This window comes from Poecilia latipinna, unplaced genomic scaffold, assembly GCF_001443285.1.
Source record: "Poecilia latipinna isolate Pla-1442-1.1 unplaced genomic scaffold, P_latipinna-1.0 Scaffold154, whole genome shotgun sequence".
Lineage (NCBI taxonomy): Eukaryota > Metazoa > Chordata > Actinopteri > Cyprinodontiformes > Poeciliidae > Poecilia > Poecilia latipinna.
The window spans coordinates 334,113-356,861 of NW_015112770.1; the positions used below are offsets into that span (position 1 = coordinate 334,113).

Sequence of the window (22,749 nt, forward strand, 5' to 3'; positions counted from 1 at the left end):
AAGCTAGCTCAAAAATTCGGCAGCATTGTACGGCCCTTTTGCACTAGCACCTAGCAACGCAGCTCAGCTTGGCTAAACTCTACACAGTTCACCTGTAGAGGGTGGTCGTTATTCAGTCCCAGAGACTGAATGTGATCTGTGCCGAAGAAAAACTCAACAGTGGAAACTGTTGAACATTTCTGCTATGTCTGCCATTGTCCTTAAAACTCCAAATACACTCAGTTGATGTTTTGAGTTTTCACAAAACAGCAATGTTGGCAGGAATATTGTATGGGAGTCACAATCAGTGACTCTACCCCCTAGTCATTAGAACAAGTGACATTGTTCTAACGTTGCGACTCCGCACTCTTCCAATCCCACGTAAACATTAGTCGTGGAAAATCTGGCAGAACCAGATTTTCCATGACTAAATCTGGTTTAGTCGTGGAACCGTGCTAAGTGCATACTAGTGGAAAAGGGCCAATAATGTACATTTTCAGAGAAATACATTCCATCATATCAGTGCTTTCCGTGAAGATTCACAGCCTTCAAACATCTTCACATTTTGTGACATCACAACCACAAACAAAGGGGGGGGGGGGCAAAAAAATCAGAGGTTTTAGCAAATAAAAACCTTAAAATTGAGCAAGAGATGTATATCCAGCCCACATGCGTCAATACCTATAGAACCTTCGTTCATTGAAAGCGGTATGCGTTCACCAGTTCACACAGCTGGAGACTCAAGTTTTTGCTTACCTATCAAATAACAATGAGGTTGGATGGAGGGATTACTAACAACAGTTTTTAAGTTTTTCCCAAAGATTCTCAATCATATTTAGTCTCACCACCGTCCATCTTCTCTTCAACACTGACCCGCTTCCCCATTCCTGCTAAAACAGCGGTTATCTCTACAGCATGATGCTGCCACCACCAAGTTTCACACATTCCGTCTGAATATCACATTTGGTTCATCTGACCAGAGCGCACTTTTCAAACTTTGTCTGTCGACATGGCTTGTTGGAAACTTTAAGCAACCTTAATAGCTTTCTTTCATCATTTCGCCTTCCTTTCATTCTGCTGTAAATGCCAAATGGGTGGAGCGAATGATGGAGCAGCGAATCTCTGCAGCTCCTCCATATTTGTCATGGGCCTCTTGGCTGGTTCTCTGATTAATGCGTTCCTTGAAATAATTGGTTGTAATGTGACAAAATGTGAAAGGGTTCAAGGATTAGGAGTACTGTATGTAACATTAAATAATACTTAATACATGTACATTACATATGAAACACGGTTGGTTAATGATGACTGCCATTCTTAAGGCACCGTCTGAGACATATGGCTTTCTATAGTTGTTTTGGACTCACACAAGAGAAGTTGCATTCAGTTTACTGTGACGGCATGTTAGAGGCATTGTAGACAGAAAAAAAAACGGAAAAGTAAGTTTTCACCAAAAAAATCTCAAATTTTTAGAAAAACTAGAAATTTTGAGTTTGAAAACACAAAAATTGGCTAAAAATTTCTGAGATTCATCCAAGAAATTTTCTTGGGGGAAAAAAAGGAATTCACTAGAAAAAAATTATGAAATTTGAGGAAAAACTTGGAAACTTCACCGACTTGCTAGAAAAAACTTTTTCTCTACTTTTTCGCAAATTTTCTAGAAAAATATTGGAAGATTTTTGAGTTCCAAAAACTGAAAATTTTCGACTTTTAAAACACAGAAATTTCGATGTCTTTTTTTCTCAAAAATGTCTGAGAAAATGTTGCCAGCAAAGTTTTTACTTTTCCCAGAAAACTTCTGTGCTTAACCTCAAACTTTCTGAGCATTTCCTGGTGATTTTTTGACTTTCAAGGAGATAAAATGTTGAGATTGATTTTAATATTCCTGTTTTGTGGTGAAAATGTACTACTTGGTTTTTTCTCTTCTATCTACAATGGCCCCAATATGTCATTGTAGTTTACAAATATATATATATATATATATATATATATATATATATATATTTTTTTTTACATTTCTCTGAAATCAAAATTACAAAATGATTTCCAGCATTCTATATTACTATTGATTTGCGACAGCATGTCTCTGTTATATATTTACCCTGTATGTAATCTAACAGTCTCTGCTTTGTGCTTATAGCTCAATAACATTCAGTGTAAGGGGTTTACTTACAGTGATGCGTTGCATCTTTGTACAGGCGGGTTGTTTTTCTTAGGAAGTCAAGAAGGAGAGTGAAAAATAGTGCATTTATAGTGGCAATGAAACACTTGCTGTCTTATGCAGGGCAACATTTCCTAAATCTCCAGCAGACGGCTCACTAAGGCGTTGGGTTTTACAGGGGACAGTCATGTTGGCCTCCAGGTCACCTCGGGTTCCAGACCTCTCCTTGACCTTAGTGCATTTTGCAAACATTTAATAGTATAAGTTAAGCTTCTCTTCCACTCCAAGATATTGCCCCCGTCTTTTGTTGCTGTCAAGTTTTTTTTTTTTTTTTTTTTACTTCCCTGAGCTCATCTTCTGCTGGCTGTTATATTTCTGTGCAATCCCATAAGGAACATGCGCGGCGACGGTGCCCATCTCCGCCGCTCCCTCCACGTGAAACATCTGGTCGTCGAAGTAGATGTGTGGCCGGATCTTCTCCAGCATGGGGCCCTTGGGGGCACCGGCGAGGAACATGGCCTCGTCAATCTCCAGGCCCCAGGCCCTGAGCGTCTTCAGCGCCCGGATCCCTGAGCTGGCCGCGCTGCGAGCCGTGACCAGGTACGTGCGGATGGGACAGTCCAGGCGTTGGCCTTTAGCGTAGAATTTCTTCTGCAGCTTCCCCAGAGCCTCCAGGAAACCCTTCAGGGGACCCTGCAGAGCGGGAGAGAAGATGGTAACTTGTTGCATCTTATGTATTCTTTTAGGGTGCATTCACATCAGCCCTGTTTTGTTCCACTTTAATCAAACTCTAGTTCGTCTTGGCTAGAATGTCCGGTTCACTTGGGGAGGTGGGATCACGCAAGCTAACAGTAGATATTCTGCTAGTGTTGAAAAAACTCAATTTCACAATTACGGCATTTCCAAAACATCCAAAATGCAATTAAAATTACTCATGAATAAGCTTATTTTCACATTAAAGACATTAAAATTAAAGATGTAAACACTTGTGTGACAGTTCAGCCACAGCTGAACCGTGGCTACATCTGTCAACCATCAGAGGAGACATTGGCGTCTCATCCAGATGCCAACGTCTGGAAAAGACGGTCTGACAAATCCTCTTTCTACTTTGGAGCGGCTACGTATGCGGCGCTTTGGGGAAATTGGAGTCGGCCATTTTACAAAAGAGCTATGGACTCAACACATTCGAATCACAAACTCAACTTCTGATTAACTGTTGCAGTGCCTACAAATAACCATGTTGCTGCTGTTTACAAAGTGGCATGATGCAAAAAAGAAAAAAAAGATGTTTCTATTGCAGTTTTGCAAAATACACACATTTTGATATGGCTGAAAAACCACCTTTTCCTTCAAAACCACTCCAAAAGCAGGAAGCTATCAACACCAAAGGCATTCTGGGGAATTACGACTAAATCAAACATGCGAGTCTAGCGCTAGCACCGGAAATGGCTCATGGTCTTTTGCCTAGACAAAAGAAGAAATCCTACATATACTGAAATCTGACGCTACTAAATTTTTGTTTACAAGAAGGAAGCTGTGCTCAGTGTCGTCTTCAGAGGTTTTTGTGTCATTTCCTACTGTAGTTCTTGGTTCAGCGCCACCACAGGCCAGGAGAGGAACAGGTTTTTCAAACCATTTGGATAATTTGACACAGTGTGAAAGTGAACCCCAGCAGCTGAAAATGTAACGAATGTCGCAGCTTTGGTCCTCAATCGAACTGAGTCTACCGGACTATCACAGAATGCAGCTCAAGCACACTATTTACACACAAGATAACCTGAATCTCAATATTTTTTTTATATTATTCTATGAAAATAATATATTATAGATTAAAGTTTGTCTACAGTTTGTTGGAAATACTTTTAAAAAAGCAACAATCTTTTTATTTTTTTTATTTTAACATCAGGTTCCCTCTGTAGCAATGTCAGAGACAGAAACTGTAAGGAAAGTTTTACAAACGTGATCCAGGAGTGTGTCCTCGTTCTCTTTCTCGTGCTCGAAGAACTTGTCCAGGCCGTGGGTCTTGAAGATGCGCTCAGACTCGTCAGAGAACAGGACGGCGTCGCCATCGAACGCCACCCTCAGCTGAGACTGCGACACCTCGGTCAGCTTCTCCGTCATGAACATGGTTGCTGCTGCGATGCCTGAGCGCAGACACAGAGAGAAACGGGATGGACTGGGCACTCAGCTGAAGGAAGTTCAGTTCATTTGCAGTGCGTTACAGAAATAGAACAGTATCCTTTAAGAATTGACAAAAAAAAGAGCATAACTATAGTAAACAAAAAGGTCATTTGCAAATGTTACTGAGAACCAAACTGAATACTACGGAAGCCCTGAAAGGCAATGGGCAAACTTTTTATTGATCAGCCTTGTTCCAAATCGGGCCAAGTTTTTCTTTTTGTCAGGACTTTAAAAGTCATTTAAAAGTAAAACAATAAAAAACAATAACATATTGTCAGAATCACTTGGCATTTTTCCACTTGCCCTTCAGAATTTAAGTGAGAAGAAAAACAAGACATAAAAACAAAAAGAATATATTTTCCACTTTGTTGGTTGTTGAAATGGAAGAAATATATTATAGTCAGAAATACTTAATAGAAAGACGCACCTTTTTCAAATTTTGCACATCATAATTCTCTTTTTAATTTTGTATCCTGTCTTTTAGGAAAAAAGAAAGTTCCACAAGGAGAGAAAAACTACTTTAAAATATTTTAATCTTGATTTTTTTTTTTTTTTTTTCGTTTTTTTTGCACATGAATTTTAAAGTCAAGACAAAAATAAAATTTGCTCAGACTATATTCTGAGCAAATATTCTTTTTGTATATGTATATATATATATATATATATATATATATATGTGTGTGTGTGTGTAATTTCTCCTGATTTCAGAGCTCCCATAGAATACAGATATACAGCAGATAAGTAAATTAAAACACAGCTTTCCTGTAATCGATTACTTAAAATGGAGAACAACTTGAATTATTACCTGGAAATCAAAGTTTCTCATGCCTCTTCTAAACGTCATATCATCAGCCTAATAGACTAAATGGCCTTCTCGTCGTTGTGTGTGCAGTGGTTTGTTCTTACCTTCAGCCAGCGCCTCCCTGACTTTCTCAGCGTCAGCAGATAGGTAGAGGTTGGTTTGCCAGGCCTTCAGGTAGCCAATCGGACTGCTTCCTCCGGTCATACAGAACCTCTCGATAAATAAGTCTGGGAACGAGACCAACAAATGGCAGCAAGGTTTTTTATTTCATTGCATACCGTGGAGTTGAATGTCAGCATTCCTTAAAGGGGCAGTATTATGTTTAAGTGTCATTTTATAGCATGGTTAAGTAACTATGTTACCTTATATTTTAAAAATTCTATAAATATCAAATATGATCTAAGAGAAATTTTATTTCCTGATTTAATGTCTTGAAATTGGGCCTCTGTCCCTTTAAAAGCTCCTGCTCTTTCTGAAACTCCGCCTTCGGGAAGTCACCACAACATCTCTCCTATTAACCCTTTGAGAACCTTTTTTTTTTTTTTTACCAGCGTTTCACTGAGATGTAGGTCATATAAGGAGCACAGCGATACTCAGTTCCACCAATTAACTGTTTGCTAATTGCTACTGACTAGTCTGAAGGAGCTGAGTTGGGGGTTGAAAGCTCAGAAGTTTGGAAACTGCAGCTCTGACAGCCAGGCGTTTTGCTCAGCTGAATGGTAGCCATGGGAGATTAAAAGATTTCCAAAACATTCATGAAAGAATCAGAGCAACACTCAGCTTACATTTTAGATGAGGGAATAACATTTACATAACACCACCCCTTCAAATAAGCATCTCATAAACTTAATTACATTTTAATAATAATAATTTTAGGATTATTGGTTGTTAACATGAAATGCTGCTGAGCAACAGGGCTGTGAGGACTGAGTCTGTGTTTAGTGCAGAAGCTGAAATGGAAATAAATCATCTCAGGAGACATGGATAAACTTACAAGCGCTTAAAAGATGGTCAGTGTCCAAAGTGTCTGTTTGCATTTTTTATTTTTATTTTTTGTCGTGCGGGGATCTTAACTCGCTGCTCGATGGAAAGAGCAGAGCAGACACGGCATGTGGAGAACGACGGGAGAACACTGACAGAGAGTAACTAGATTCATGATTCTAGATCATATCTGCTCTCCCGGGTGCAATGAGAGGATATTCACAAGAGCAGAGCGGGAGAGACGGACAGGAAGGTCAGGAGGAATGTTTTAGAAGAAGTTAGGAGGAGCAGAAGGTTCAGAAAGGAGCACAGTGAACCCGAAAGCAGAGAAATATTACGTAATGTAACAGAAGGTTAATGAGGGTGAGAGACAGGATATGGTCATAATCACAGTGCATTGATAAAGAATATCATATCCAGTAACATTAAGCTCTGTCAAAGTGGATAGCATTAGCCACAGATTCTCAATAGGATTTAGGTCTGAACTTTGACTGGGCCATGTGAACACAGTTCTGATATTACCCCTCAGGTTGGAAAAGTGTATTTGTCCTTTTTTATTATCAAAATCATGAACTGGCTTTGAAAAAATATGCAAAAGCACCATTAAAAATACAAAACATGATATGTTAAACACGCAATCCAAACTTCAGAAATAATAAATATACATGTATAAAGGTTGCTGAAGTGTAAAAACAAAAAAGAAAAAAAAACTTGTATAATAATATCAATGCTTAGAAATCTAAAAAATACATTCATAAAAAGAAGCATTACAAAAAAAAAATCTAAGTCATTAAAGCCGGTGGCTGACGAGTAACGGAGCGGTGGACTCAAAGGAATTAAGTCCTCTTCATTATTATTTTTTTGTTTCCTGGCTGCATGAATGTTTTCAGATCATTCATCTTGGATTCATTTGCTGGCTCAGAGGATCTAAAACATTATCATATCAGAGCAGGAAATCAGCAGGACAACAAAGACAGACTGTTGCCTCAATAAAGACCGACTTTTAGATGTTTATGTTCATCTCTCACAGGATCTGTTCCGTGCTTCCACTTGTAGGTTTTCTTGGGAAACACTTACATAAGTCCCACATGTATGTTCTTTCAAACAACATAAAATCTTTACTGAAAGCAGATTATGCTTCACGTTCTCCTGGATGCTTGGATTCTTTTCAGGATTAAGAGAAGAAACTGTTTCTAAGGGAAGGTCAGAGGTCATTGCACTGATGCATGCGCTTCATCACAAAGGGAGCCACCAAAACGACATCAAACATAGAAGCATCTGCGAAGCCGCGCGTTGCTGTGCTTGGTGTCTTTGCTCGTTGCTGTTTGTCTTTCGGGCCTCTTGGATTATTCTTCCGTCCCGTGGGACTTAATCCTGAAGTCAACCCGGCCTGAAGGTCTGCGGATCTGAAAACATTAGAGGAACTGAACAGGAAGCGGTCTGTGCGGAGAGTGTCACCAGAAGGTCTGAGATTTTCCCTGGGAAGGATCCAGTCACTCAGCTGTCCATACACTCTGCTGTTTATCTCTGAGCACAACTTGCGTCAGCTTCAGTACACAACCTTTGGATCATCTGAAATGTACCCAAGATAGTGTTCATACCCCTTGGAATTTGTCACAATATATACTTAAATTATATGTTTCAAGAATGGTAAGTAACAGAGCTCCTCCACATCTAGAATGGCAAAGATACGTGGTTTAAGATGTTTTTGACAAGTGGAAACGGAAACATGTGGTGGTCCACGTTCTCTTTAACAGGGACAGAGAACCGGTCGAAGTTGACGGGAAGACGGATGGCTCTAAATTCAGGTTGCCGCGGTGACTGCAGTGGTAAACATGGTTTCCTCAGGTCAAGAAAGGCTCGGCTGTAGTGTGTGGACTTTTCATGTTCTCCCTGTGGATTTGTTTCAAGTTCCTCTAGTTTTCTCCCACAGTCCAGATAAAAAAAGTACGTTCGATTGATCGTTGTGTGTGCAATGTTCAGATCTGGTATTCGGATCCATCCCAGCAGAGTAGCACAGCTGGTTGCCCTGTTGCCTTGCAGCAAGAAGTTCCTGGGATAAAAACCTGACCTAGCATCTGTTTCGCACAGTTTGTTCTCTGTCTGCATGCATGGGTTCTCACCAGGTATCAAGCTTTTTCACACGATCCAAACATATGCATGTGAGGTTTAATGAACCTCTAAGTGATTCTTAACACTTGATTGATTGGCCTGTCTGTCTATGAGTTGACCTGTGATGGACTGGGTCTATCCAAGGAATACCCCCTTCTGTGCCCAAAGAGTCCTCAATCAGCTTCCCACAATCCTGTAAGGACAAGTGGGTAAAGACGATGGACGGACTGATGGACAGACACAGTGGAAACATCCAGTCCATGTTCATAGGCCTTCATCACTCGCAGACCTTGATTTGATTTCCTTCCATGCTCCTCCACATCTAGAGGATTCAGTTGAGATGACCTGGGCGTCTGGTTCGGCATCTTCATCCAGGAAGAGACCCAAAGGAAAACCCGGGACCGGCTGGAGGGAATATGTTGCTTTGCTGGTCGGGATATTCCTTGGAATTCCCTCTGAGGAAGTGAACTGAGTGACTGGGGAGAGAGAAGTCTGGGTCTGTCTGCCAAGACCCAACCCCGGATTATACGGAAGATAATGAATGGATAATGACCCAAACCTAATCTTAACCCCTGACCCTGGGCTTAATCACAAACTACACTGAGAAAGTTGCACAGCAGAAGGGATTCACCAGAGACAGAAGTCATGTGAGTCACTTTCACCTCTGTTCCTCCTTAGTGTTTTTGTTTTTCAGGTAATGTGTCTGTACTTCCTTTACTAGTGACAACATTTCAAATTATCTATGGCAGCAGGAAATGACAAACTGCATATTAACGGGAAAAACATCTGTTTGAAAAATATATATCACAGCATACCATGAGAAAACTCTTTGTGCCCGATCATACCGTCAGTGGCATCCTCCTACTCCTGATGAAGTTATTGCTCTGAAAGTTGCTTTTCCTACTCAGCTATGTATTCTTTGGTTTCTTGCCTCTGCTGCTTTTTTTTAGTTAGTTTTTTGGCAAGGAGAAAGTGTTTGTTGTTCCTCATCCATGGCTTCCTTTGTGCTAACCTGCTCTTGGGCCCTTTCCATATTCCCAATGTAACAACATTTCCTGTTATCTAGTATGTTTGAAATAGTAAGAAAGACAACCCCTTGTTGACAAGAAAGACAGTTCCTCCATTTTTAGCTGCAAGATTTCCAAACTCCACCTACTTTGAAAGTAAATAACTCTTTTGACAAAAGCAGAAACAGATTGTATGTAGCCTCTTATTCTCAATAAGATAAATGTACATGGAAGATTTCATAGTTAACTGCTACTGTAGTGACCAAAAGCTCAGAAAATGTAATTATTTTTTCCTATAGTTAAAAGAATGATGCAACATGTGCAGTGAGATGATTAGCTAACTGTTAGCACTAAACAGTGAAAGCTACTATGTTGATTACGGTTTGTCAGATGAAAAAAATGCTCAAATTAATGTTCGTCTTTGTGGGACTTACTGTGGTGATTGATGGTGTTGATGAGCCGGATCCCAACATGAGCGTGGTTGTACGTCACCAAGACGATGTCGAACAGTTCTTCACTCTGGGGGTACAGCTCCCTCAGGCGAATGTTGACCGCCTCCAGAGCCTGTCAGAGGGGCGTTAGAAACAGTCACCCTGGAAGAAGTTCAACTCAAACGCCATCACACCCCAGAAATCTGTGCAGATCTTTAACCTTGACGAAAGGAAAAGCGGGTCCCGGCGCGAAGGGCTCGTTCTCGTGCTCGATTTGGTATCTCAGGTATTCCTCCACTCCTTTCTGCTCGAACACCTTCTGCTCCCGCTCGGTCCGAAACAAGACCCGGGAAGAGACGGCCACCGTCACGGCGTTCTCTGGCTTCGGCTGAAGGAAAACAGAGATCTGGGTTGAGAGTGGAGTGAATGTAAGAATCAACCTAAAAGGAGAAGAACAAAATCAATCTATAAATTTTATAATACATGGCAGGAGATATTGGGGGGTAAGCCCTGTTTATTTTATCCTTAACCCTTTGTAGACCAAATTATCTGAGGACGGAAACTCATTTAGGTTGATTGTATCTGCAGTCCTGTTCATTCAGTTGTTAGCCAAACTTTGTGACCATGATGATATTAATGTAGATCAACCAGGGAATCAAAAGTTTTGCCTTTCGATTCAGTCAACAGTCTCCTTCCATCTATCTCCTGCTCCATTTTTCCCTCATGTGTGAACAAGACCCCCAGATACTAAAACTTCACCTGGGAAAAGGACTGATCCCCAAACTAGAGAGGATACTCTACCCTTTTCCAGGTCAGGATAACAAACCATTTTACTGTGATTACATCTTAAACAAGTAACATGAATGGAGATATACTAGCACAATGGCTTCAATCATCCTGAGATTTAAATTTTCTTTTTAAATTTGCCTTTGCACGTCTCTCCGTCCCGTCCGTTTCTTCTTCCTTTCCCTGGGGGGTTGCTTGTTCATTTGGGTGGTTGACCCTGGTACTCCTTCACTGTAAATCCCTCAACTCTCCATCTATCCTATCTGTCTGACATTTGGCACATACATATTTAGTCCTGTCCACTGATCTTCAGTTGTGTTCAGGTCAAGTGATCTCTTAAAATCCTGTTTGTCGAGTGTGTGCAGCTGGCTGTTTGAGTGTGTTTCGGGTTGATTATATCCTTTTGACCATTTCTCTTCTATGTTTATTTAGAAGTGGCTATAAGACAAATTCTTCTGGTTGCATATAAAACTCTGACTAATGAAACTCCATCATGTAAGACATCTGATAATTGCCAAAAGAGCGAACAGCTCTGCTGGGAACAGGTTCATGGTGGATGATGAGGCCATACAGTCTGTCTCGCTACGCTATGCTGAGTAAAACAAACTTACAGACAAGCCGCGACAGTCAAACTACAAACTTTCGACTATATCCGAAATTTTGAGGCATTTCCACACAAAATGTCCTCCAAGATTATTTTACTCATGAAAACACAATAAAGTACCTTAAACTAGTGTTTCCCAACCCTGGTTCTCAAGGCACATTGCCCTGCATGTTTTACATGTTTTCCTGCTTTAACACACTTGATTCCAATGATCGCAGTTCAGCACAAGCCTGTTAATCAGCCATCAATTGAAATCGGGTGTAATGAAGGAAACGTATAGGAAGCATCTCGGGCAGTGTGTGTTGAGGACCAGGGTTGGCAAACGTTGCTATAAGCGGTAAAATATGACTGTTATTATATATCAACAATGTTTTTTTATATCATTCCAAGAATGACACTCACGACCATTTAAGGTTAATGTATAAAATTAACTATTTATAATTGGAGGAACAAAGTAAAAGTAAAACTCATGCAAATGTCTAGATTTTACAAAAAAAAATGAAAAAGTGAAGTTTTTCTTTGTTAAAACTGGGAAGAACAATTTGGGTGGCATGTAGAGAAAATTAGAATTTTAAAAATGTCACATGTAGAAGTAGCACACAGATCTGAAAATCCCTCTGCAGACATCGCAGACATCTTGATCTTTTTAAATGTGTTGTGTCAAAATCTGACTGCATGTCTTTGAATGTTTTTGTAAATGTACAATCGCCACCAAATAAGCATTTAATTCACGTTTATGTTGAAAACTTTTCCTAAATCCCTCTCCTTCCATGGACTCAGGAGGAAAGATCAGGACGCCATTCTGTCCTCATGTTACCTGATGTGTGTGTTTACACTGCTGTTTGGAGGCTGAGGGCAACATTCCTGCCAGGGCAGCAGGCATTAATGCCCACAGCTGCACCTACTGGGTGAACACTGGTGGCTGTGCTTGCTTGACTTTGCCTCACAGTGTGTGTGTGCGCGTGTGTGCGTGTGTGCTGTCCACGGCTCACACGTACGATCTGTTACATCAGAGCAAAGGTGTAACATCTTTTCTTTCGCTTGGAAAAAGGTGCTAGACTTCAAGTGGACAGCCACTGGAGCTACCAATAAGTGTAAACATCCTTTATTGTTATTTTTTTTTATTAAGGAGGAGGTAATTTTATAAAGTACAGTGAAAAAGATAACTGCAGTAAATACAAGTTGCAGTTTTCAAATATAATAATTTACCAGAGATTAGACAAATTTCACTGGACACTGAGCTAAAGGCTTTTGAGTGGAGTGGCCTAGTTCAAGGCAGAATGAAAATTCAATTAAAATGTCTTGAGATTATTTTAATCAGGTTGTTCATGCTGGAAAACCTCCAAAGTGGCTGAATTAAACCAAATCTGCAATTAACACAAATACTTGATGTCAGCTTGGTCTTATTACGGTTCAAAGGTTTTTACTTTTGCATATAGAGCCAGCTTGGTGTGGATACATTTTTTTCCCGTTAATAAATTAAATCATCATAAACTCTACTGTTTTTATAATTTTTGCTGTTGATTTAAGATCAATGAAAAAGCAAAACCAAATTACAATAGGCCTTCGCAGCGCTTAGCTGCTCGGGCCTAAAGAAATCTATCAGAAGTCAACAAAAAACTTGAGGTAGTTGTTCTCATTTTAATATAGTTGTTGCCAACAACTATGTTGTAAAGCTGAATTTCAGCCCTTTTTCTGTGTCTACTACCAGGAAGCACAAAACAGCCCTGCTCTGATATAATTGTCTGTAAACAGCAGAGTGTTCCTGTAGTGAGGACAGGGACTCTGTGTTGAGGCGTCTGCATGCTTGTGTTTCAGCATGATTGTGAAAGACGGGCCGCAGCTGAGCGCTGAGCTGCTGCTGATGCATTTAGCTGTGATCCGTCACCATGCGGCCGCCACTGACATGTTACCCACTTACCTGGTAACACATAGACAAGGCCTTGACAGGACTCATCTGAGCAAAAGCTAAACATAAACCTTAAGGTGAAAAACGACCAATTTTAAGGAATAACAGGTGAATATGAAAAACAATTTATTTACCTGTTATAAGAGCCATTAGTCTTTGTAAAATGTCACTAATTTCCCTTAATGCCGGCATAGCCTGATGTCTGGTGTAGTGAATGAGCATAGAGAGCTTATGATTGATTATGAGTCTCATCTGTCCGACAGATTACAGTTTGTTCATGTGAACGCTAAATGTTCACTCTCCAGAATTACTTGTGGAGTTCCACAGGGTTGTGTGTTTGGCCCAGTTGTTTTTGCATCTGGTTCCAGGTTCTGCTGGAAGCTTGGAGTGATTTCCTGCTGTCGCTTTGTGCTGGTCCATAGGGAGTGACTGCTGCTAGTCAATGACTCGATGCATTGGAATGTATGTATGAAAAAAATTTAATGATTTAATTTTTTTTTTTTTCTTCGAGACATTTGTTGTGAATTGGAGCTACATAAATAAAATGGAATTGAACTGAACTGAATTGCTGCAAGAAATCTTTCAAAAAGATTTGGTGTTGGATTCATCAACACCAAATTAATGTAGCATCACTACTCTGATGGATGTGTTTTCTTCCACATAAAGCATTTTGTACCTCTGGTCTCAGATGGAGAAATCAGACAAAACTGATGCTTAACAAAACATCACTCCATTTAAATAACTCAGCTACTCATCTACACTGTTTGATAAAAGAACATGTGTCTGGCAAGTGACCGACGTAAAAGTTCACTCCTGATTACACTAAGGAAAAAGCAAGAGAGGTTCTCAATCGAGACAGAGAAAACTGTTGTCATCCAGTCTTTGGTAGAAAGAAAGAGAGAGAGAGAAGGAAAACAAACAAGCACGTGAATGGAGATTATGAAGCCTACTGCTCTTCATCATGCGATGAACTGATTTATTACAGTGGTGTCCAAACTTTCTGTCAGGTGGGCCAAAAAAAAAGTTCAAACATACATGGGTATGGGGGGGCAAAACATTATAAATTTTTAAATATATAGCAACTCAACAATAAAACAAGTACAAACTATAATAATCAGATTTTTTTTTTTTTTTTGTAGGAACTTAAAATGATTTTTGCACATTTTCCTTGTCAAATGAAAGGCCTCGAGTTTCATCTTATTTTGGGCTCAATTATAGAAAACTGAAAAAAATATTTTGTCTATTTTCAGCAATAAAAACAGGATCCAAGTGAGTCTTAGTTTGAAAACACTTGGTGTATTTAGCCAAGTTTTATTTACCACAGCAAATTAAAACCAGCTTTGGGTAAAACAAAGCATTCCTTATAGCACAAATCATTGAGTCGATGTGTTTCTGTTTACCATGAAAATAGAAAAAAAAACAATTTGTGTTGAATCTAACATTTTGTAAGTAGATTTTATTGATTATTGTGACAGAATTATTCTTAATATTCCGTAATGAACCTCTGAGGCCAGAATGGCTGTAATTTTACAAATAATCTTTTATTCTCAAAGACTGGTCATATTTACTGAGTCATTTTGAAGGCACATTTTTATTAACAGGTGTCAGATGAATTCATGCCACATTGTTGTTTATAGGTACATTTACCAAAATAATTTAGGTTTTTCTTTCAAAGGCATAAAGTGTTTTTCTGTGCATGTGCTCCATTGGTGCCATTTTGACAGATTGCCCAGCCATAGTGACACATAGGTACACACACATTACAGGCTTCATTAGCTCAGAGTGTGAAATCAGCACAACACACGTGACGATGAATCGGGTCAAGCGGTTGGTTAGTAGCACTTGTCTGTGTGCGATCATGCAGCCGTTACACAGAAGGTTAACACGCAGGGGTGAAAGGTCGGCACGGATGCTTGCTCAGACACAACGTGATGACGGGACATACTTACGAAGAACACGGCTCCCTCCACCTTCCGGGCCCGTCTGCCTGTCACCTTAGCAGAATAACAGTTTGTTTTTATTCAGCAGAAGGAAGATTGCACATTTATTATTATTATTATTATTATTAGAAGACGTTTAAATTTTTGTTTTTTGTCATTTTCTGCAGATAACTCCAGTTTTTAGAGTGAGAGGAGGTGAAATCACCCTCAGAGTTTCATGTTTGCAGACGACGCTGTGGTTTGTGACAGATTAGCGGGACGTACGAATCCTTTGGTGCAGTTTATCCGTTAGACTCAGTTGACTCTATGAATAACATGTCATACAGTCTGGGAGTGACGGCCGAGCCGGAGTCCTGTTCTTTGCTGTGATTTGATACTGGAAGTGTTAACTGTCTGCCCGCTCCCCCAGCGGGGCTCCCTTACCCCAGAGGGAATTCGTCAGGCACGGGACTCTTCTTCACAGAAACTCACTGTGATTTCAACGCTAGCTTACGATCCCTGTTAGAGGGCGGCTATATGTGCAAATTAGGAAAATTTTTTTGTTTTTTTAGTGTTTTTCCAATAGTTAAACCCAACCCTGTTCTCATTATATGAAACCTCTCAGAACATTTGTGACATCTGTGTTTAATCCTGGTCATTGACTCATCTTTTCTTTTTTCTTTTTACATACCAAAGACACATATTTCCAGAGAAATTCTGGAGTATAGAAGGGGAGTGAAGAGGTGAGAGTGTGAGCAGAAAGTAGTTGGGTGAGTGCAGACCGCGGTTATTTATAGATAAGGTAAAGGCCAGTGATGATGCAGCCTGTCCAAGTCTTGGCAGACATGGGAACGCTGGCGTGTGACTGTACACACGGCCACTAAACAGCAGTTTGAAATCTGACCCGAATTATGTTCTTTGAAAAAAAACAAAACAAAAACATCTTGTTAGCCAATGAATGACATACATGCTACATTAAACGGTGTTAGACCACTGATAAATATCGGATCTAAACTGGGACACCTGGCACTGTGGTCCTTTTGCTTATTATAGCGTACCTTGCTTTGGAAGTGTTTTATTCATAGTCCACCGTAACGTGACTCTGTTCCCAGAATTAAAGCAGTTTATCATAAAGGAAAACTGTCCTCAGAGATAACGGCAAGCAGCATAACTTCCACTGATATAGCTCATATGGATGGAGACAATAATTTCCTAATTACAGGGAACATTTAAAATCAAAGCCAAAATGACTCAGAGGTAACAATGATCAACTGCGCACAGCAAAGCTAACACTGTGCTAGCAAGCCTCAAGTCAGGTATTTGAATAAAGTAACTGGATTTTTACTTTGAAGGATTGTTTACAACAATGGATCCAAATTTAGCCCTTTCTGTAAACAAAAAGACATCTGTGTCTTTAAAAGCATAAGGCTTTTGCATATTGGTTTGACACACATATGAGGCATAACATTATGAGCTGCTGTTTCATAATAGAGTCTTTGGTTCCCTTTTTGCTGCCAAGGTAGATCTGGTTTTGGCTCTACTAGACCTCTTAGTTTTCATACCTGACAGTCCAGTAGACTCGGTTTGACTGGGGACCAAAACTGAAACAATTGTTACATTTTCAGTTGCTGTGGTTCGCTTTCACACAACAGTTTGAAAAACCTGTTCACCCCATCGCCAGTGAGGGGCGCTGCACCAAGAACAGCTAAAGGACATGAAATGAAGATCCCAGAAGAAGGCATGAGCGCAACTTCCTTCTTCACTAAATGGAGTAATGTCGGATTTAAGCGGTTGCACGGTTTTTCTTTGTTGCTCAAGACCACAAGCAATCTCTCCACTAGAGTCACGCTTTTGCTTTGGTGCTATTGAGCTAGATGCCTTGTGCTATAGTTTGGAAGTGGTTTCTGGTCAGTATATCATTCACATCTGTGCATTCGAACTGCGCCAGAGTTCACTTTACTCGAACAGAGACCTGGATTTTTAGGTGAACAAGAGTTTGATTTTTTTTCTGGGGTTTTTTTTTTTTTTTGCTCTGCATCAGATTTCGATTCACATTTACATCTCCCCAATGAACCAGGCTTCCTAGACAAATGAACCACAGTTGGATTAAAGTGTACTAAACAGACCTGGTGTGAATGCACCCTTAATGTGTGCTGTGACATCTGGAACCAAATTCTTAGCTCCAGATGTCTTAAAGTCCTGTAAACTGCTAGCACCAGCTAGCACCAGTGCATCTAGCTGTTGAACAAAATTAGAAAATTACATTTTAAGAATTAACATTAGGTGTTGAATTTAAAGCTTTGGGTGTTCTGGGAAGTCAGTTTAGTGAAAATACTACGCATAAGTACTTGTTGGTTTTTAAATGTACAGTCTCACCCATAAAACTTATTTTACTGCTGTGCCTCTAAAGGAGCTCTTAAAAATATAATGAAGCAAACTATTACCCTCTAAGCAGTGTATATTCAAACTGTTGAACTATTACTTTAATTATGTTGTCTTTTTGTTGTTGTTTTGATGTGCAAGTAGCAGATTATTTAGATGCAAGATAGGTTAAATGCGAGTAGCTATATAACACTTTTGGAAATTTAAGATATTTCATTCTGTTATGTAACATAATCTGAAAATGAGCTTTTTGTTAGACGTCTAATGATGTTACGTATACACTGTATGACAGAGGGGCATTAATATCTCTGTGCTGCTGCTGCTGTGAATTTGAAAGTGATGTTATACAATAATATGTGGTTTTATATTTTAGCACAATCATCAGTGGGCCTACATGTTCATCTGAATATACACTAATCCTGACCCAGCAGATTACTCAGCTTTTAGCTACTTTTAGCTTCATACCACTTTGCATTTTATAGTCTACACTTATTTGTTATTCTTCTGCTTCATGCTTATGAAACTAGCAATAGGACTACAGTGAATCCCTGTCAGTCGCCCAGAAACGACTTAGAGGTTTATTCAATTGGACTTGAAAAGTGCTACAGACAACAGTACATCCTGTTCAGTATGTTGATATCTTTCAAAGCCAAAAACGGCACTAAGCCCTTGGTTACGACACTTCAGCTCCCCGTGCTAACCTGTGGGTCGCAGCTTCTCTTCCCTGAAGGTTCTCAGAACTGTGACTGAAACTTCAGCTTCACAGCTTCCACCAAAAAAAGTTTTTTAAAAAATCATCTTAATATTTTCTCACTAAATGGCACCAAAAGTAAAATTACTGCTAAAAAAATTGGGTGATAACCATTTTTGAAAGTTAGCAAAGGCAGTAGCATAGTGACAGGCATGTGAGAGAGACCTGGCCGCAGTCCACCTGCCTTACCTGGTCATAATAATTACACCATATTTACAATAATGTGCTGAATTTATAGAATAGGTATTTCTGTTAGTTTTGTCTACAAACTAGAATTTACAAAGGAAACATTTTACTGGTCAAAGAGTCAAGTGCTCAAAACAGAGAAACAAGCTAGTGTTAGCCTAGCATCTTAGCAAACATCTTTCTGTTTAAAGACCTATAGCAGAGCAAAAAACATGCTTATTGAATATGTTTTGTAGATTTGTGTACCAAGTCAGAAATGAAGGAAAGAACCTTTCTTCTTCTACTGTTGAATGTTATTACAGCTTTGCAAAAACCCTGATTTGAAGCTAACTGTTGTTAGCTTGACAACGGTTTGTGGAAACAAGCCTGCTCTAAAGTCCCTGGGGGGATTATATATTCTGTGGAATCTGTAAAATGATTGTTGGTGAGTGAGTTAGGTAGAATTCAATCACAACACTACTGCAGACCACTTAATACTATTGAAATAAAGTTTGAATATGAAGTTTATATCTGAGAAGGTTTTCTTTTAAAACTAAAAATAATTACTTTTTCACATTCATAAAGAAGGTAGCTGTTTAGGAGATTCACAATATTACATTTTTTTTCTTTTTGAACAGTTAAAATTACATTGCATAAATTAATCATTATGTTTAAAACTAATTGGGGTTAGCATTGTGTTTACCTTTATTTTGTAAAACATAAAAGCCTACAAATGGGCAAAATATTTCAGAAAAAAATAAAACAATTATCGAACTCTAGCTTGAATCACTTCATTGAAGGGAGACAGTGTAATTTATCTATCTACGGTTAATATTTACATATATTCATTCTAAAGAGAAGGAAACACATATTTGCTGAGGTATGAAAAGTAATGAAGTCATCAAATTTACATTCAACTTTCTTAGTGGTCTTTACCGAAAATAAAAATGTTATATAGTGGAAAGAAAATACAACAAATTTGCTGATTGCAGACCTGAACCTGTAAACATGACGTTTGAGAAGCCCAACGACCGGTCACGCGTTAACGTAAGTCTCTGGATGTGCCCGTCTCCGTTTGTAACGGAGTAAGAGGCCGTCACTGACACCTGCAGACTCACTGATACACAATGTCCCAAGTCCCGGCCTTAACATCCATCCGCCGCGATTTAAGACAAACCAACACGTTGGCAGGTCTTCGTTTAAACCGTTACCTGCAGAAAGCGGCGCTTCAGAGCATAGAGGGATGATTGTATTGGAACAGAATCCAATCCAAACTGTTACCACGGTTTGTGACACTCACCGGCTTCGGTTTGGCGGTCAGCTCCAGCTGGCTGGGGTCGAACTCCTCTTTCCCCTCCCAGGAGCCTCTGGCATCTCCGTTGGACGAAGGTGAAACTTTGAGCTCCTTGACCTGTCCGCTCATCACCTGTACGGCGTCCAGACTCATCTTCACCATAGACAGTCCCTCTGTCTGAGCCTCCACAGCTGTCAACCACCACACTCTTACTTTGGAAAAAAGAACCGGGACACTGTGTTCCTCTCAAACAAGAAGAAGATGAAGGAAAAAAAAAGGAAGAAGGTGAAACTAAATAAACAAAAATGTCCTCCTTCTGTCGCTCACATACGTCAGGACCAAAAGTTCATGTGCACACGAGAGATCTGCTTGCACCTGCCCTTAAATCACACTGAAGAGTTCCCTCTTCTTCCTCGTGCTCTCTGCCCCGTACCCAGCCTCTTTTTTTCTCTCTTTTCCCCCTCCCAAGAGGATTACTGCTCTCAGTATCCAATCCAGAGGACATGAAAGACGCTTCACAGTTATTATCCCACACTCAGTCCCTCCTGGGTGACAGTCTGACCGCACGCAGACGCAGGCAGACATACATTCTGCCTGTCCCTGGTCAAAGTGTTTCAGGCTGTGCGGCGCTCCATCTGCTGCCACCTCTCTCTCTTTCACTGCCCCCCTCCACCCTCCTCTACCCTTCACCCCCTCAACCCCCAACAACCCATTCACTCCAACCCTTTCCCATCTTGTAACTCTCTGTCCCATTCAATCACTCTCTCTCTCTCTCTTTCTCTGCTCCCTGGTTTGATTTGTTCCCCTCCGCTGCTGACCAATCAGAGGCCCGCTTCCTTATTCAGCGTGACCCCGCCTCCGCTGACCTCATGTTGACGGTGCAGTTTAGCCTAAGAGGCTCATGGGAAGTTCAGGCGCAATAAAAATAGCCGTGACATCGCTCAAGAGGCAACTGGATTATTTGTTTTGTTTTTATGATTTTAAGACTTTATGTAATTTTTTCTTTGTTTCCAGTTTGTTTGTTTATTTGGATTCCCCCAATAGCCGTTGCCGTGACAATGGCTGCTCCCCTTGCGGTCCACGTCATAAAAAATACCAATTTATTACAATAACATAGCATATTGAGTCATAAATATGCAACTATAACACTTCATACGCTAAAATTATTAAGCAAGGCTCTTTTATAAGTTCCAGTATTTGTTACATTTATAACAGATGAAGTTAGTTCCATGTTTGTATTCCTCTAAAAATAACACTCTTTAGCGCCTCATTCCTTTTGCAGAGTAAAACGACCTTTAAAAGCATAATTTGTATTATTATTTTTGTGCAACGTTTGGCTAAATAAAAGTTGATTATATTAAACATTTGGTAGATACTACAGTAAGTGTACATCCTGTTCTCTTCCATTGTACTAGTTTCATTTTGGTAGAGCTTACTGCAAGTCTGACCTACAGTTTTGTTTGTTCTTGTCAAAAGTTGATATATTTCATCATGTATGATTATTTAATAGAGGTATACAATACTGTGTATTTTGCCCTGTATTTACTTGGTGATCTTATACCAAGTAAATATAGGGCAGGTATCGCTGATACTGATGCCTATATCAATATCGATACCGATACTTTTTATTAAGTTTGATGAATCCCTGAACTTCTGATCTTTTCTGTGTTTTTGTGGTTTTTCCTTTTAATTTGTTTTGCTAAAACCTGGGATAGAATTTGGACAAAGTTTGTAGGTTTCTCCAAAACACTTTAAATAGAGTAAACAGGATAAGATAGAAAAAAAAATCAGTTATGTGCATATTTTCCCTAAATAAATAGTGTAAAAAAATTAAAAAAAAAATTTCACTTGAGAACAAATCTAAACAAAATCTTTTTTGAGGTAGACTTGAAAAGCTACGAAGCAAAAGTTACATTTCAAGAGGGATTTTGAAACTAGAGTATGGATCTTACCATGCTAGTATCCATCCGATACTGGTATCAACTTGGTTTCAATATTATTGATATTTTGTAACTCTAACAATTAAGCTCAATTGGAAGCTGCCTCAATAGACAAGTGAGATGTTTTCTGGAGAAAAGCTCCTGGTATGTCCACATCTCTCAACAATATTTGTGAATTATTCAATTCAATTAAAAAAAAAGGCTATTATGCTTAAAAGGCAAACCCCAAGTAACACAAAGCAAAACTTGGTTATGGAAAAAGATGCTCTTCTGGTGAGTATGAAAGCCAGTAAGGGAGGGGCAGATCAGGGATTGGGAATAAATTAGCCTAAAGGTGGCAGATAATGGATGTACCCTTCATCAAAAAAGGTTGTACTTAGAGCCATTAGCCATGCATGCTGAATTCTGCTACAGATTTGTGCCTCTATGGTTTGCACTCATGTTTATTTAACGTGACTAAGCATTTTCCCAGTGATTTAGTGAGGTCTTTCCACTCAGATCTCATATCTGCTTTACATACAGTGGAAGATCAGTAGTAACACAATCAAGTCCAAGTTTATGCTGAAATGATGCTGGATTTTCTTTTTTTTAAACTGTTGTCATTTTGTCTTATATACTGAGAAGAATGAACAAAAAATGAATTGTAGAAAATTCCTGTTGCCCGTGTGTTGTATCCTTGAATGCGATTCATCAGATCAAGTCAATAAAAGGAAGATTGTGCATGTTAGCTTCTGTGCTAGCATCACATCAGCTTCATATATTATAACAGGCAGTCTGTCTTTGTTTTATTTACAGATTTCAGCTCTTTATGAGAAACGCTGGACTCAAACGTTATTGTAAATCCGTGGCGAGACGTAAAATTACATTTTCACATAAATGATCATCCAACCTGATTGAGACTGAGCTGTTTTGCAGAGAATACTGGAAAAAATAGTCTTTATACATATGCAATGCTGTTAGACTTATCCCCCCAAAAATGGTTTGCAGGTGTCATCATGACAGAGTCCTGGCTGAATACGAATGCATTTCACACTTTTCAGATGGTTTTGTAAAACAGAATTATGAAACACATCCACTTGACAGTTATGCTCTGCTTTGTATTGTACTATCACACAAAACCCCAAGAAAATACACTGAAGTTTGTGAATTAGTTGTTCCAGCATGTCTGAAGTTTTTGCATTTGTGTAAACAGCTGTGGCTGCTACACAAACTCTAGCCGCTTCAGGTCTACTATATATATATATATATATATATATATATATATATATATATATAATTTTTTTTTTTTTTTTTTTCTGTAAATTTGTCCTCCCGTGGTTTCTACATCCTCAATTTTTTCTCTCCTTCT

At 39.4% G+C, this 22,749-nt stretch overlaps 1 protein-coding gene across 3 annotated transcripts; it reads right to left on the reverse strand.

Annotated features, from left to right (window-relative positions):
• Nucleotides 1-1,991: 1,991 nt before the first annotated feature.
• On the reverse strand, nucleotides 1,992-20,140 carry nt5c1aa (5'-nucleotidase, cytosolic IAa). 3 transcript variants are annotated; one of them, XM_015029476.1, is made up of 8 exons: nucleotides 19,789-20,139; nucleotides 19,468-19,673; nucleotides 14,900-14,944; nucleotides 9,872-10,039; nucleotides 9,655-9,784; nucleotides 5,225-5,347; nucleotides 4,097-4,281; nucleotides 1,992-2,830 (listed from the first exon to the last, which is right to left on the reverse strand). In XM_015029476.1, the coding sequence occupies exons 2-8, from the start codon at nucleotides 19,621-19,623 to the stop codon at nucleotides 2,474-2,476; spliced, it is 1,164 nt and encodes a 387-aa protein (XP_014884962.1). In that variant the 5' UTR covers nucleotides 19,624-19,673; nucleotides 19,789-20,139; the 3' UTR covers nucleotides 1,992-2,473. The 3 variants fall into 3 exon arrangements, with proteins under 3 accessions (XP_014884962.1, XP_014884961.1, XP_014884963.1); XM_015029475.1 differs by having other exon boundaries at nucleotides 19,468-20,139; XM_015029477.1 differs by lacking the exon at nucleotides 14,900-14,944 and having other exon boundaries at nucleotides 19,468-20,140.
• Nucleotides 20,141-22,749: the final 2,609 nt, after the last annotated feature.

Bases quoted from the DNA above. Each gene is read 5' to 3' on its own strand.
- nt5c1aa (XM_015029476.1), bottom strand. From the start codon at position 19,623: ATGGTGAAGATGAGTCTGGACGCCGTACAGGTGATGAGCGGACAGGTC. The intron at 14,945-19,467 runs GTGAGTGTCACA...TATTCTGCTAAG, and splicing joins TGACCGCCAAACCGAAGCCG to GTGACAGGCAGACGGGCCCG. The intron at 9,785-9,871 runs GTTAAAGATCTG...CCCCTCTGACAG, and splicing joins CCGCTTTTCCTTTCGTCAAG to GCTCTGGAGGCGGTCAACAT.